At 49.0% G+C, this 15,172-nt stretch overlaps 2 protein-coding genes across 3 annotated transcripts; one reads left to right on the top strand and one right to left on the bottom strand.

Moving 5' to 3' along the window:
- Positions 1-2: 2 nt before the first annotated feature.
- Positions 3-3,433, bottom strand: CENPV (centromere protein V). Its single transcript, XM_075113629.1, has 5 exons — positions 3,152-3,433; positions 2,039-2,137; positions 1,128-1,197; positions 617-731; positions 3-255 (listed from the first exon to the last, which is right to left on the bottom strand). The coding sequence occupies exons 1-5, from the start codon at positions 3,400-3,402 to the stop codon at positions 131-133; spliced, it is 660 nt and encodes a 219-aa protein (XP_074969730.1). The 5' UTR covers positions 3,403-3,433; the 3' UTR covers positions 3-130.
- On the top strand, positions 1,196-12,829 carry UBB (ubiquitin B). Of its 2 annotated transcripts, XM_075113617.1 has the most exons (5): positions 1,196-1,328; positions 6,419-6,584; positions 8,477-8,571; positions 9,731-10,773; positions 11,373-12,829. In XM_075113617.1, exon 5 carries the CDS (start codon positions 11,379-11,381, stop codon positions 12,522-12,524), a length of 1,146 nt encoding a protein of 381 aa, XP_074969718.1. In that variant the 5' UTR covers positions 1,196-1,328; positions 6,419-6,584; positions 8,477-8,571; positions 9,731-10,773; positions 11,373-11,378; the 3' UTR covers positions 12,525-12,829. The 2 variants fall into 2 exon arrangements, with proteins under 2 accessions (XP_074969718.1, XP_074969719.1); XM_075113618.1 differs by lacking the exons at positions 1,196-1,328; positions 6,419-6,584; positions 8,477-8,571 and having other exon boundaries at positions 9,080-10,773.
- Positions 12,830-15,172: the final 2,343 nt, after the last annotated feature.

Genomic DNA, 15,172 nt, shown 5'->3' on the forward strand with positions numbered 1-15,172 from the left:
GGTCAGGCAGCATAGAAAGATTTATTTAAGAACAAACAATAATGGAGAGATTGTTTTTGCCAACCCTCACCCAGGAAAGCCCAGACTACAGTTCCACGGCAGTGCTCCAAGTTCAGCTGCTGGGTCAATGTCAGGGTTTTGACATGTCTCTGATGGTCTTATGTTCCTTCACTGCCTTCTCCCATTCCTTGCCATTGATATCCTCTGTGACAATGGTCTGCACGGTGCCATCATCCAGACAATGGGGAGCTATTCCTGAATAAAGACAAAGTACACAGAAACCTGCTTTTTCCTAGCTCAAGCGTGGGAGATGCCTGCACCACTCTGTGGATGGGACATCTCAGGGCATGGCAAATGCTCAGTCCAGCTATTGCTGTAAGGCTGAGGAGCCTAGATGAGAAACCTGCCATGGGCAGGAGCCCACAGGTCATAGCTAAGACTGCTTCTTATGGAGGAGCTACAGGTTCAGACTGCAGTTCCAGATGTTTAGCACTTTAGGAGCAAACTCTTAAGAGACATGCTGCTCGCCGCTGTCATGTTAGTAGCCAATGGAGCCTTTATCCAAGGTTTGCTTGGTGGTTAGCTTTGGTTACCAGAGTTTACTCTTTCTACCTACCATAACCATCTGGATTAGAACGAGGAGTATAAAAGCTCTGTACACCGCAGGTTTTGCAGAATGTGTGCTGGGCACAATGTGTGTTGAAGGTGTATGTTGTCAAATTATCCGCCCCCTAAGCAAATGAAAAGCAATGTAAGTTTTCCACATAAATAAATGTATTAGTTACTTTCTATGGGCCTGTAGTTAAGAAATGTAAAATTTAAAATACCCTTCACATCTTTACTTGAGAGGGAGTTCTGCATTCACGCTCCTTTTCTGAACCCCTACACTTTGTACGTACAAGTGTCCATCCCAGTCAAGGCCTGAGAACTGCAAGAGCTCTAACGTCAGCTCACTAAATAAGATGCACTAAAACACCCACACCAGCTGCATAAAATTCAGCCATTTTCCCCAACCAGCCATAGACAAACTTAGGACAGAAAACTGGCTGCCACTTGCATCTTTGAGGATAACACTAATTTATACTGCTCGTGTTCATGGCCATGCTCTTACTGCATTCTTACTCTACCTTCAGCAGCTTGAAACGTGACGCTGGGACAATGAAGTGTCTGTTCTGTTTCTTTGTGCAAATGCTGCAACTGTAAAAGAAAAAGCAGACCCTTCTAGAAGCAGCGGACAAGTTGTAGGACAACTGTCAGATGTAGCATGGACCTCTTGACAACAGAAATTCCACTGGCAGCTACAACGGCTCCCGGTCAGCATCACAGAGGTAAGCAGTGCAAGTGGGCTCGTGGTATCAGCAGTGTTTGGCTAAGCGCACCCAGGGAACAGACTGCCCCTACACAGGCACACTGATAAGGGGTTCTACGCCAAACATTATATGCCATTTTTGTCTTCACATATACAACTCTCGACAGATGTAACAAGGACAAACTCTAGCCCTGAGAAATCCACTTAATCTTTCAGACCAGACTTTGCCAATTTTGCCAACGTTAATTACCTTGCAAACAAGAAAGTAAGATTCTGAAGTTTACCCATGAGCTAGAAGTAAACTTGTTGCAGGCGAAGGGGGATCACTACTGAAATCAGGCACTGTTGTAGTCTGAAGCACACGTGGTCAGAGATGTAATGTTCACTTGCGAAGGCCAAGTTAGAAAAGGGTTGATGTGCTTTGAGCACGCTGCGCTTAGAGGAAACAAAAAGCAGGTGGCTGAGCACCTGTGCTCATTAGATCTCTCCTGACACTTTCTGCATGGGCGTGGATGTGAGACCTGACGTCTGGCCCAAAGAACCAGCACCTGATGTAACCAGCACTGATCCCGTGTTGGGTCAGGCATAATTAGGGGTATGCCCTGTGGAAACACCTCAGAAGATGTTCTGCTGTTGTGTCATCTTCTTTTAGCTCTAAGGTATTGATCAGACGAGCATACGAGCTTATATTCGTCTATAAGAAAAGGGAAAAAAAACAAACCAACTCACTTGCAGTTAAAAACATGCAGATCTGCTGAAGCCCAGACCTCAAAGCGGATGGCTCCGCAGTGACAGCCTCCCGTGTGTTTGACCAAACCTCTGTATTCACTGGGGAGAGAAACAACAGAGAGGTTTTGTGATCATACTTTTTTTTTCTTTTTGCCAAGAAACAGTAAGGCTATGTACCACCTAACTCAGTTCTGCTCTGAGCAATTGCAGAGCGCCAGAAAATGTATTCACTCAAATGTATTTTAATAAAACGTGCCAGAGTGACGTAGAGGATGGCTTTTGTGCTCTGCAGCAACTGCCCTTCTGGTTTAATTAAAATGGTGAAGAGGAAAGAAGAGCAGCAGTTCAAGTGAAGAACACTCCGCGTGCAGTACAGAACACGCTCCCCCGCCACAGGCCAGGTCAGGATGCTGACCCAGGCTACAGCTCTATCCGTGCACCACAGTACATAGAAACCAGTGGTTTTATCACAAAGCAACTGGGAACTGAATTTGCCCACAATTTTCCCACAGCTGCTCCAGCACTACTAATATTCCTCCTTTTAAAAGCTGGGAAAAGCAGAGAGAAGTGGATTCTACATAATACTTGAAATGCATTTTATTTTGCATCATAATTGCTGAGGAACTTCATGACCAAGGAAATTCTGAGCTTCTGCAGGGAGACCCATCCCCTGCGACGCCTCCGCAGCAGCGAGGCAGGACCCCCGTGCAGGTCGGAGGCAGAATGCAAAGGGAAAACCTCCTCCCTGCAGATTTTCCCTCCCGCGGACAGTTACTGGTTACAGCCCAGTGATGATGAGCTATGCTCTGGAAAGAGCGAGCGCAGGAAATGGGTGGAGATTCGGCAGCTGAGCCTCACGGATCCCGCACGATGCCCCCAAGGGCATTTTTGATGGGGAAAGCCCTAAAACACAGGAAGCTTTAGCATAAAAAAGCCACTTTCCCCGTGGTGCGAGCGATAGAACAACGCCCAGCCCCCCACCCCCCCAGAAGCCCGCGTTTGCTGCCGTGCGGGTGCTGCCAGGAGAACGATGGTCTAACGGGGGAAGGAGCCGCCGGGCAGGGCGGCTCAGCCTGGGAGCTGCGGGAAGAGCCGCCCCGGCCCCGTACTCACTAGGCGTCCAGCAGCAGCCGCGCCGCCTCCTCGCAGCTCAGCCGGTGCCGCTCCTGAAAGGCGGCCCAGCGCCCGCTCTGCGCCCCCAGATCGAAGGCGCCGGGGCCGGGCGGCTCTGCCTGCGCCCCGGGCCCGTCCGGGGCTCCGCTCGCCTTCTTCTCTCGGGCCCGGCGGCTGCCGCCCGCGGCGGAGCTGGTGGCCGCGCTGTCCCGCCGGGGCCGCCGGGCGCTGCCGGCCCTCGCCCGCCCCATGCGCCGCCGAGCCGCGCTGCGCCGCACCGCGCCCGCCAGGGGGCGCCGCAGAGCCGCGGCGTCGCGCAGCGGGACCGGGGGGCGTCCAAGGGGGTCCCGGCGGGTTCTTGGTGGGGGGGTCCTGGGGGTGTCACGGGGGGTCCCGGAAGGGCTCTGGGGGATGCCGGGGGTGTCGCCGGGGGTGTCTTCCCGGGTGGCTCCCGGGCCGGGTCTGACTGTTCAGAGCGGAGCCGCAGAAGACGCTCCGCTGTCGGCATCGGCCCTCTCTGTCCCCTGTAACGGGGGAGGGCACCGCGAGCGAGGGAAACTGGAAATCACGGCCCGCGCCGTCAGCCGGTTTGCCCCAGAGGGCAGCAGGATCGCCTCTCCCTTGTCAAATCCCTTCTACTGGTAGAAATGCCAGTTATCCACAAGCATTAGTCCGAGGTTTTTCCTTTAATTATAAACATATGATGCCTCACGTACTCAAGGATGTCAAGGTGCTTTGCAGACCTGAGGCGCTATTAAAGATATATTGTTTCAACATCTCAGGTACGCACCCACCATCCTTTAGAAACAAGAACTGCTGTTTAACAACACTGCAGTGTACCGGGACGCACCTTCGGAAGTGTATTTAGTCCTTCTTGAGGTTTGAAATCATTATGGCTGCCTTGCAGGGAAATGGGTTCTAACAGGATTCCCACTAGACAACTTTTCAACAAATTTTGTCACCAAAGTCTTAAAGTTAAGAAGGAAACCAATCAAGATAGTACATACCTTTAAAAAAAAAACAAAACACAACAACAAAAAACAAAACCCCAAACCTAAACAACTTAGGAAAATGTGAAAGCACCCCTCTAGTGGTAAATATATCAGAAAAGGTTATTCTTGAACATCTGAAAGACAATGCTGTTTCTTAAGTAAAGCTATTCACTGCAGGGGAGAAGTACAAGACTTGTAGGTGTCCAAGTCACCTTTGGCTGGGGGAGAAAAAACAATCACTCCGAGGATGAATTTTTGTGCCCAGGACTGGAAATTTATTTTGAGTTATAATCAAGAGTTTGTATTTTCAACAGGACTTAATGTCTTGCTCTTCTCAAAAAGGGGAACAGGGAAAGATGTAAACAAGTGAGCTGACAGTCTGTTCTGGGGTAGAAGAGGCACCAAAAGGTCATTCCTCAGCCAGGAATATAGCAAAGCATCTGAGCGATGACAAACAAAACAGCTATCAGTGCGCTCTGGTCTGGAAAACAGCTTTAAAGACATGCGCCTACAGTGTGTAGGCTGCCTCCTGAGACGGCACATACCAGGACTCGCATAACAATCCTGTGGCTCAGCACCTCTCTTCTCTGATGATGGGACGGGGCACTGAGTTACAATTTCCTGTTATTCCTCATGTGAACCTCTGTACTTGTTACTCATCCTAATGGAACCATTTTAATATGCCCTGTGTGACAACTTCTGGCCCATGCCAGCATGTTCAGCTGTAGCTCCTGATCTGAGCCACTCCCAGACCTTTAGTCACACTAGGTTTCATATTAGTCACCTTATATTTTGGGAGGAAAAGTCACTGAGGTGAAACCAGAGACCACAAACTAAAACTGAGCCGGTGGAGTTTAGGGGGTTCGGCCAGCAGCATTGCAGGTTTCAGCCTACAAGGTCTGTCCTCCTTTCCTAAAACTATAGGAACTATAGTTTTTCCTAAAACTATAGTTAACTGCACTAAACTGAAAGCCGGAATGTATTTTAGGAGCTTATTAGCTATCAGTTCACACAAATTACCTCCTCTCTGCAAGGCAGGACGCGCTAGCACTTGTACGCGCCCGAAAAGCGGTTCCGGTAAGAAAACTGGAGTGAGTAGGCAGTCCCTGTAATACCTCCAAATCTATCACTCTGTGTCCCTCCACATTTAGCTCAGCATGTTTTAAATGTAGAAGGTGTTTTGAGAAGCTAAATTCTGTTCCCCCATGATGTTTCAGGTTAAAGAACTGGAAGACAAAAAGGGTAGAACAAGATGCAGTTTGGTTTCAGAAGACTATAGTAAAGAAATTCTTCCTCCTTTTTCATTTGCTTCATATTTTATTACAAAGGAATCTTAAAGCTCAAAACTGCCTCATGTAAATAATTCAAGAGCTTTATAGTTAATCTCTGGGCGATGATAAATTTCACTGCTATTCTGATTTGCAAACCCTAAATTTCAGTGGTTGCGTGCTGTACTGTCAGCGTACCTGGGCGGCAGGTGCTGCCCAGTGCCCAAATTGTGAACAGCTCTCACTGGTACGTGACTTCCAAACCTGCTGCAACGTTTGCCAAACTTCGGTAGAAGCCAACAGCTTGGTGAAGGATGCTTTTGCTCTTAAGCTTCTGAGACAAAATGGAAAAGGAAGAATTATTCAGAAAGATGATGGGGTGGACGAGAGGAGAAGTCCAGTAAATCACTGTTTGTTCTCTTTAAGTGTCCTGTGATATCTGAAGTTCAACAGCTGACGTGTTTTAACCTTAACGTACAAAGGTGCTTTTCTGTGCCATCTCGGCTCTGCTTGTGTAACGATGACTCAGCTCTGCAGACCTGGCTTGCAGCCCACATTGAGATCCTGTCTGTACCGGCATTTTTGTCGCAAAAGCAGCACTGAAAGCAGCTACATGTTTGTGGGTTAGAGAGCATTAGGAACTAGGGATGCCTTTCATCTCATAAGCAGGGACTTAGAAGTAGTGTAGAGCCAACACCACCCTTAAAAGAACTGAGGTAGTTAAAACTACATAGTTTGTGCATGGGAGAAAAAAGTCAGTGCTGGGATTTTAGTCTTACTGTTGCAGAGGGGGAAGCATTCTGGAGATTCTCCTCACCATCAAGGGATCCAAGCTGGATCTGAAGACAAATACAGGTGGTATCACCTCTGGGCTGACAGAGGAAGGCTGCCAGAATGGCCTTGACAGTATTTATTTTTGTTCGCTGTCAGAGAGGTTCTGTTGAAACACATTCATAATGATTAACAATGTTTTAGGACTTATTTCTTCTGTCTTTCTATTTTTCAAGGTGCTTCTTTGCTATCCTGCTGAAAAACTTCACCCTGGAAACCACATGCTAAATCAGCTCAGACGCAGCAGAGAATCCGAACAAAGAGAGCGCCTTCACTGCAGTGCAGCTTGGCTCAGATCCAAAAGACTCACAGGCAGGAGGCAGACTGCAAAGATGCAGACAAGTAATTTTTAGAACAGACCTAGTTATTAATTGCTGCTTTCACTGGCGTAACATGCAGACACAAACCTGTGATTTTAGGCTGATGGCGTCTTTGTAAAATGCCCTTTAGAAGTCTCCATACACCGGAGGCGGAGGCGTAGTGAATCGCCCCAGGGCTTCCTCTGGGTCATTTAGACCTACAGAGAAAGAGAGACCTGCCTGGGCCTGTTTATCAGATGTTAAAGCTGTATCCCATGTGCCCTGCCAAGTCAAAACATGCTTTAAACAAACAGGGAGACAGATGAGTATTGCTCATTTCCCCCATTTAACTACAACTCTAGATATCTATTTCTTAAGCCTTTCAGCTCCTGAGGTTGGTAGCTTATTAAAAACTTTGTTTATTTAAGGTATTTTTAGCATAAGGTTTAAAAAAAACCCCTCAGCTAGTTGTCTTTTTTTGGTAATCTCATAACACTGCAGTCAATCTCATAGTACTTTGAGTTGTGACTCACTATTTTTGTAACCCTTGAGCTCGGCGGTGCAAGGACAAGCAGTAACATGCCACGGCTCTATTTGTCTTGTGGCTGGAACTTCAGCAAAGACGAGGCCTTATTGCAGTGTTATAGGTTTGGGGAGAAAATATTTATCTCCACAACTGTAAATAGATAAATATAATTATTCTGTGACATACACAGAGAGAGAGACCTGAGGGAGGTATGAGTAATATTATGAGGTAGGAATATACATTGGTTTTTTCCCTGTGGCAAGTAGCCCTGTTTTTATCGGAGCAAAGGAACAGCACTGAACCTGCCACACACACACTGAAATCGCCTGACTGTCCCAGGTTAAACCCTTGTAACTAAAGATAAACAGATTGCTTCATTTGGCATTGCTCATGCAGAAACGCTATGCTGTTCTCAGGACATCAGTGTCCATAAAAACCAGACCCATCTTGTGTTCTAGAAGGTACAGATCTGCTGGGAACGTTTCTTTGACCCCAGATTCTTCTCTTCCGAAAGCAGGTCGCTTTGTACTACCGCCCGGTGACCTACTTTTGAAACCGCTTGGAAAGAAATGCGTGTTCCTCACTGCAGGCCCCATGCCCTGCCAAAGGCTGGAACCACCTGTGCAGTCAGGCCAGTCACAAGATACAGATTTGTGTTTTTTCAGCTTTGCATTTATTTATATACAGTTCACAGTCAGCTGCTTGATGAGTCTTACTCACCAAGAGCTACTGGAGGAAGAGTGGCCTGGATGTTAAATACAGGTGCTTTGTACAACCACCAGTTACCACACGATTTAATAAAGAGATCTCCTTTGTCTGTATCAAATTCAGGTAGTAAAATATTTTCTGAAGAAATTCTCAGCTTTACGCTGAAATTCAGCAAAAGGAAGTCACAAGGCCACCACCTCCAGCTTGGGAGATTGTTGTGCACATATAATAGGTGAAAATGAGGCAGAATCTGGCTCACAATATGTAAACACTGCATTCTGACTTTACAATAAGTACCTCTCAATTTGATAATAATTAGCATTAAAGTAGTATAAAGAATCTATGCAGATACGAAGTGTGTAACATTCAGGGCACAAGCTTACCACACAGAAAAAGCCGAGGGACAGGGCAAGAGGTATTTAAGAAGCGCTCTGTATTCATTCCCACACACCACACACCCCCCAGACAAAAGAGGTGGCTCTGTGCAGATATGTAGAACTGAATAGTTAGAGCTGAATGAACCCCATCAGCGGAGGCTGGGGAATGCTGATGGCGGCCTGTGCAGCGCCTGCCCCCAGGCTGTGGAGGTTAGTTAAATTCTGCTAGCCCTGGAGTTGGGTGCGCAGAGGGATAACTGAGGAAAATAATGAGGATTTTTGCATGGAATTGAGGAATTTAATCCATAATTGTTTCTCATACAGGATCTGCGTTCGATGTCGGCATGCTGCCGCCTGTGCTTGCGTTGGGTAACGTCATTTCCTGAAGAAGGAGTTTTTCAGGAGCCATTATTAACAAGGTATTTAAAGAATTACCCACGGTAGCCCCATCTTGTTGCGACTTTATTCTGATCTGTTGATTTGAATACTTAAACAGAGACTGAAGAACAACAGTGAAAGCAGATTAGCCGTAGGATTTAGCCATACTTAGAAAAAAACAAGGGAGGGCTCCTGTGTTTTCTGGTTTACACAGAAAGGAAAAAAAAAAAAGACAGAAATGTCTCCTCCTCCATCTAGAAGGAAATTAAAAAGACATGTACACTAAAATCCTTAATGCAAGTCTGATGTGCTCAAACACAGGCCAGTCTTTAGATTAGCCTGCAGTTAATCTCCAGTTTAACAGATGTGGCCTTTCACATTGCTAGGTATGAGGTACTGGTGGCCTTCCTCTCGGGACTCCACAATATTATTTGGCTGGGGGACACGGTTCCTGGAGCGGTGCCTGAGATACGCCGCATACACAGGCCAGCCTTGAGCAAGCATTTAGTCACCCTGGCATCGCACAAACAAAACGGACCTGTTCAAAACACCGAGCAAAACTGGCAACATAAAGAAAACAAATGTGATACTGCCTATATCTGCCTTTTTTCCTAAATTTATGTAGCTGAGTAATATTTCCAAGGTTGGTTACTGGCATAGAGCTGTCTCTGAACTTTCCAGTTACCATCTTCCTGTCTTCCTGTTTCTACATGGTGAATAATTATTGTTGGGATGATTTGTTTCCTTTTTACTGTAAACCAGGAGGCAGACACAGCCCTGTTAGGAAAAAGGAAAGCAAAAGGGGTTTGGTGGTGGTGGTTTTTTTGGTGGTTTGTTGTTTGTATTTTTTTCAGGGGGAAATAGAGTAGCTCTGTACTGAATCCTGCCATTCACATACGTGCTCATGCTTTGGGAGTGGAGGATTTAACAGCAAGTTCATCTGGCTTCACTGAGGGAACTAGCAGCAGATGAAACACTACCACATAAAAACCTTTCTGGATTTTGTGTACTCCAGATATAATACGATATAAAATGAGTTAAGAGCCAGCCTGAAAGGTATAATGACGCCTAATTAACACAAAGCACATTTCCACACGCTCAGTTCACCAAAGGAAGTTGCTCCATAACCTAATCAAAGCTTCCTGTTCTGAAGGCAAGTAAACAGCCATTTGAATTTCAGATGTCAGCTTTTTATTACAGGAGTTGTTTTGCAACCTCACATTAAGTTGCCAGCCAGCTGAAATTGGTTCAAAGGGCTGCTCAGGAAACAGGCTGCATGACAAGGAGCACGCTCGGCCTGCAGCACACGTGACGGACCCAGAGTCACCCACACTTGCCAAATGTCTAAATAACATTTTTACAGCTTTGCTACCTCACTTCGGCTTTTCCCAGCTTTTCTTCACAGCCCCAGACAACAAGACTAGCCTTACAGCCCGTTCTAGGCTCTGCCATAAACGCTTCACACCACCCCAGGAAAGGGGGTCAGTCTGATCTGCTGGCCAACAAAGGGCTGGTGCTAAGGGTAACCCCTCTTTCTGCAAAGCACTTTTCCCCCAACCTGTGCCAGGCTCTTGCCTAAGCATTGCCAGGGGCTGAGATGGGGGAACGACTATAAAAATCACCCCAGTCACAACGCCACGGCTGCGGGGCTGCCAGCGCCCCCCCCCACGGCCGGCCAGAGCAGCAGCGCTACCACGCACGCGCACAACCACCGCCTCAGCGAAATCTGCCTCCGCCGGGCGGCTCCGCCCTAGCAACAGCGCTGACCTCACCGCGCACCAATCAGCGCCGAGCAGCACGCGAATCTTCCAGAGCTTTCTTCAGAGCCGCCCCTCCTCGCCCTGCGCGAGCTTCTCGCCGGATAAACCAATCAACACCCACCCTTCTAACTGCTGCACCAATCAGTGATGACTTCCCGTCACTCTACGATCCGCTTCACCGCACCTCCAGATTCACCCGCGCCCTCAGAAATACCCAGATTTTGGGGGTCTGGGGTCCTGCACTAGGACTCTCGGACCCTTTTTCCCCCGGGAAGAGAAGTTGGAGCGGAGAAAGGCGAGTGTTTTCCACAACAGTGGTCTTTTACTTGGGACTACTTTGGGAGGCGGATGGACACGTCAATTACAGGGGGCGGGGACTGTATACCCGACACTCCATAAATAGCTGTGGGTCTGCGTCACGCCGCAGACCGGAGCTGCGCGGTACCGGAGTGCTTCTGTGGAAGAGCGGTTGGGGCCGGAGACGTGAGTGGACTGCTGGGGTGCTCGGGGGCGCGGTTGAAAGGGGGAAAACCAGGAAGGTTGTTGTGGGCAGGAAGGTATATGGGGGGGTGGGCGCTTGCGGGACGGTATGGAGTGGGGGGCTGGGTGGGATAGTGCGGAATCGCGTCTTTATGCTCAGTCGCGTCGCTAAGAGCTGGGGCGGGGGGAAGGATAAATAGCTTTGTGAGGAGAAGGAGGTAGCCTTACGGTGAAAATGGCGGGGCCTGTGCTTGCCGTGCCCGGAAGGAGGCTGCTGAGTCACGGCGGCGGGGGGAGCGGCTGTGCGGGGGGGGGGGCTGCGGCGGCGCGTCCCGCTGCCGCATTGCTGCGGGGGTGGGGTGGGACCGGGAGCCGGCTGGTGAGGGGCTGCGAAAGGCGTCTGTAACAGGGACGCAGTATATACCGAGTCTTATAAAGAAGTCTAATTAGTTAAGATTAAGGCCTTGTAGAAAAGGTTACTAAAAAACCAGAAATCTCAGCTGACATTTACATAGTGAAATAGTAGCATTAACCTGTTTACTTAGAAATTGTTAAATAACTTTACTAGGTATCTAAAGGTGTAGCTTTTGTATGTTTTGCAGTTCAAGATGCAGATCTTTGTAAAGACCCTGACCGGCAAGACCATCACCCTCGAGGTCGAGCCTAGTGACACTATTGAGAATGTGAAGGCAAAGATCCAGGACAAGGAAGGCATTCCCCCCGATCAGCAGAGGCTGATCTTTGCCGGCAAGCAGCTGGAAGATGGCCGCACCCTGTCTGACTACAACATCCAGAAGGAATCCACCCTCCATCTTGTGCTGCGCCTGAGGGGTGGCATGCAGATCTTCGTGAAGACCTTGACCGGCAAGACCATCACCCTCGAGGTCGAGCCTAGTGACACTATTGAGAATGTGAAGGCAAAGATCCAGGACAAGGAAGGCATTCCCCCCGATCAGCAGAGGCTGATCTTTGCTGGCAAGCAGCTGGAAGATGGCCGCACCCTGTCCGACTACAACATCCAGAAGGAATCCACCCTCCATCTTGTGCTGCGCCTGAGGGGTGGCATGCAGATCTTCGTGAAGACCTTGACTGGCAAGACCATCACCCTCGAGGTTGAGCCCAGTGATACCATTGAGAACGTGAAGGCAAAGATCCAGGACAAGGAAGGCATTCCCCCCGATCAGCAGAGGCTGATCTTTGCTGGCAAGCAGCTGGAAGATGGCCGCACCCTGTCCGACTACAACATCCAGAAGGAATCTACCCTCCATCTTGTGCTGCGCCTGAGGGGTGGCATGCAGATCTTCGTGAAGACCTTGACTGGCAAGACCATCACCCTCGAGGTTGAGCCCAGTGATACCATTGAGAATGTGAAGGCAAAGATCCAGGACAAGGAAGGCATTCCCCCCGATCAGCAGAGGCTGATCTTCGCTGGCAAGCAGCTGGAAGATGGTCGTACCCTCTCAGATTACAACATCCAGAAGGAATCCACCCTCCATCTTGTGCTGCGCCTGAGGGGTGGCATGCAGATCTTTGTGAAGACCCTGACTGGCAAGACCATCACCCTCGAGGTCGAGCCCAGTGACACCATTGAGAACGTGAAGGCAAAGATCCAGGACAAGGAAGGCATTCCCCCCGATCAGCAGAGGCTGATCTTTGCCGGCAAGCAGCTGGAAGATGGCCGCACCCTGTCCGACTACAACATCCAGAAGGAATCTACTCTCCATCTTGTGCTGCGCCTGAGGGGTGGCTGTTAAGTTATTGTGCATCTTGCTTGACGACAAGATCGCCAATAGCACTTGTGTTTGCACTGTAGTTCTTCAATGTCTTAAGTTAAATGCAAGGTTAATGCAAGCTTAAGTAACTGCTGAGCAACTGTCTGAAATGCTAATAAAGTTTTCTGTTGCACATCAGTTTGTAGTCTGTGTCAGTTCAAGCTAGTAAAACTGGTGTATTTAAGTGACCTGCTTACCTTAGCTTTGTTCCTTCGTAGTTGAAGCCTCTTTGCATGTATAATGAGGACCTTGTGGGTAAAAGATTAAAGTCTTAATTTAAGCACTGATACCATGTTATTTATTCTTCATTGGAACAACTCTAGTTCTAGGAAGGATAGGTTCTGCTAAAGACCCCCGAATGCCACGTACCAAATGAGGGTGGTATGCCTGTCAGGGCCGTGGGGTGGGCTTTGCTGCAACTTCTAGTATGTTTAAATTGACTCGTCCAGAGACAAGGGTGAACAGCCTCAATTTATGGCACTGCCATGGAGTGATTTGAGCTTGACTCTGCTTTGGGTGGGGGGTGAGCTGTGTGAGTGAACATGAGTGGCTTTTTTTTTTTAAGTGGAAAAAGTTTAGTGTCAGCCTGTTAAATTTTACAAAGTGGTTGTGGGGTGTCTTCGCTGGTTGGCTGATGTCTGTGGAACACTTCCTCTGGGGAAGGACTAACTGCAGGGGGGTGGGAGGGATGCCCTAATGCATTGGCTTAAGTGAGAGCTGCTCTTGGCTACTGAGACACAGTTTTGATTTAAGCAAAAGGCTTTTACACAATCTAATCCCAAATGTTCAGGCGTTCTTGTTAAAGTCTGGGTTGTCTTTGGGTTTTTTTTAAGTGGGGTGGGTTAAGGGAACTCATGCAAACAGGTGGGGTTAGAAGGGTTTAAATCAACTGTGTAGTGGTGGGTCTTAAAAGGTGGAGGGAGTCATCTGTGTGCCCTTTCACAGAAGCTTAACCAGGCTGTAAGGGTGTCGGTGTACTCGTGTGTTGAATTTTGAGAGCTGCCTAACTTGACCCAGGAGTCTCTGCACCCATATGCTGTGTGCACAGTGTTCCTGTGCTGGTGCTTTTTACTGATACCCCTGTATTATGCACCATCTTGATTGACTCTTTTTTTTTTTTCTGTCCCCTGTAGCGTTGCTGTGAAAGTTTGTCCCTTTTGAATTTCAGCTTTCAATTTAACATCACAGAGTGTGGGAAGTAACGCGGTTGCATTAGCAGCGCGTTGGCAGTGTGGACCGGCGTGCAGTCATGGCCAAAATGTTTCACCAGTGTTTTTACAGAAAACTGCCCGTTGTAACAGTTGTGTGTGGGTTTGATGGTTAAAATCATCATGGGTTTCTTTTCAGCAGCAGGTGTTGCTTCCCTGTCTACCACACGTAGCTGTGCCCTCAGGAGTTCTGTGAACAATTGCTGTTTCTGCCAGAGAGAGACTCTCCGCAGATTACTTGAGGCTTCCAGCCATTGCTTCCTTTGCCTTTCCTTGGATTTATGCTTTTTGCAGTTCAGCCACTTGGCCAGGTTTTGCTTTTTCCTGTTGAGCCCCCTAGGGAGGTTGCCCAGAGAGGTTGTGGAGATAGGCAGAAGCTGTCTGGACGTGGTTCTGGGCCCCAGCGCTGGGTGGCACTGGCTGAGCAGGAGGGCTGGGCAAGGAGACCTCCAGGGTCCCTTCCCACCTCAGCTGCTCAAGACTTCTGACTGGATGTCTCAGCCCACCATCTGCTCAGCGGTGTATGAACTCCCGAGCAGTTCACAGGCCAGAGGAGGTATGGCACGGAATAAACGTACATTACATTTTTCTGCTAATTATTTTATCTTCCCTGGTTCGTAATTAAGAGATGTCCTTTCTCCAGTTCTTCTCATAGCTAAGCTGTGCTCTGACTAGTTACAGACGGTAACTGGTCAGGAAAGGCAGGCTGCGGGCGCGCTGTTTCAGGCGCAAGCCCGCAAGTGGCAGGTACCCCTTCTCCAGAGCGAGTCCCTGAGTGAGAACTGCTGCAAAGTGTTCCCCACACGGGGTGCCCAGGCTCGCTAGGCAACGTTAGGGGCCGCTGGCTTTGTGCAGAGCTCTCGGGTTTGGTCTGCTCTGCAGGAACGGGGACCCTGGGAAGGTGACGTGTAGCTGCGTGAGTGGGTCTGCGCCAGCTTCCCGGTCCGCGATCGCTCCAGCTTTATACAGCCTGAGCCAAACCTATGTTGAACCGTTGCCTCTGTGGTCCTTGTGGTGGCCCTGTTAGTGGCTGGTCCGTAAGCGGAGCCATGCCTGGAGCCCGCTTCGGTCTGACGTTGCCCCTGAGGTAGTAAGCAGCGGGAAGGGGGGCTGATGTTCAGGCGTTTTGTGGTTGCGGGGAGCGGCTCCGGCCTGGTTTCAGCAGCCTGGGCTGATTGCGTGAAACTGCACGCGTCTGTGTGCTGTTTGCCACAGCCCTGTAGGAAGGTTTTTTTAGGTGGGGCTTGTGCTGAAAATGAACTGACTGCCTAGAAATGGCACAGAACGGCACATCCTTAAAGCCAGAGTACAAGGAGCGAAATCCCCCGGCGCGTGGTGTTGCAGCAGTGCCCTGGGTGAAGCGCGGAGCCGGACTCGGCTGGCTCGCTGCGGGGGCGCGTGTGCTGGGATTCTGCTTCTCTT

This window comes from Phalacrocorax aristotelis, chromosome 18 (assembly GCF_949628215.1).
Source record: "Phalacrocorax aristotelis chromosome 18, bGulAri2.1, whole genome shotgun sequence".
NCBI classification, from domain to species: domain Eukaryota; kingdom Metazoa; phylum Chordata; class Aves; order Suliformes; family Phalacrocoracidae; genus Phalacrocorax; species Phalacrocorax aristotelis.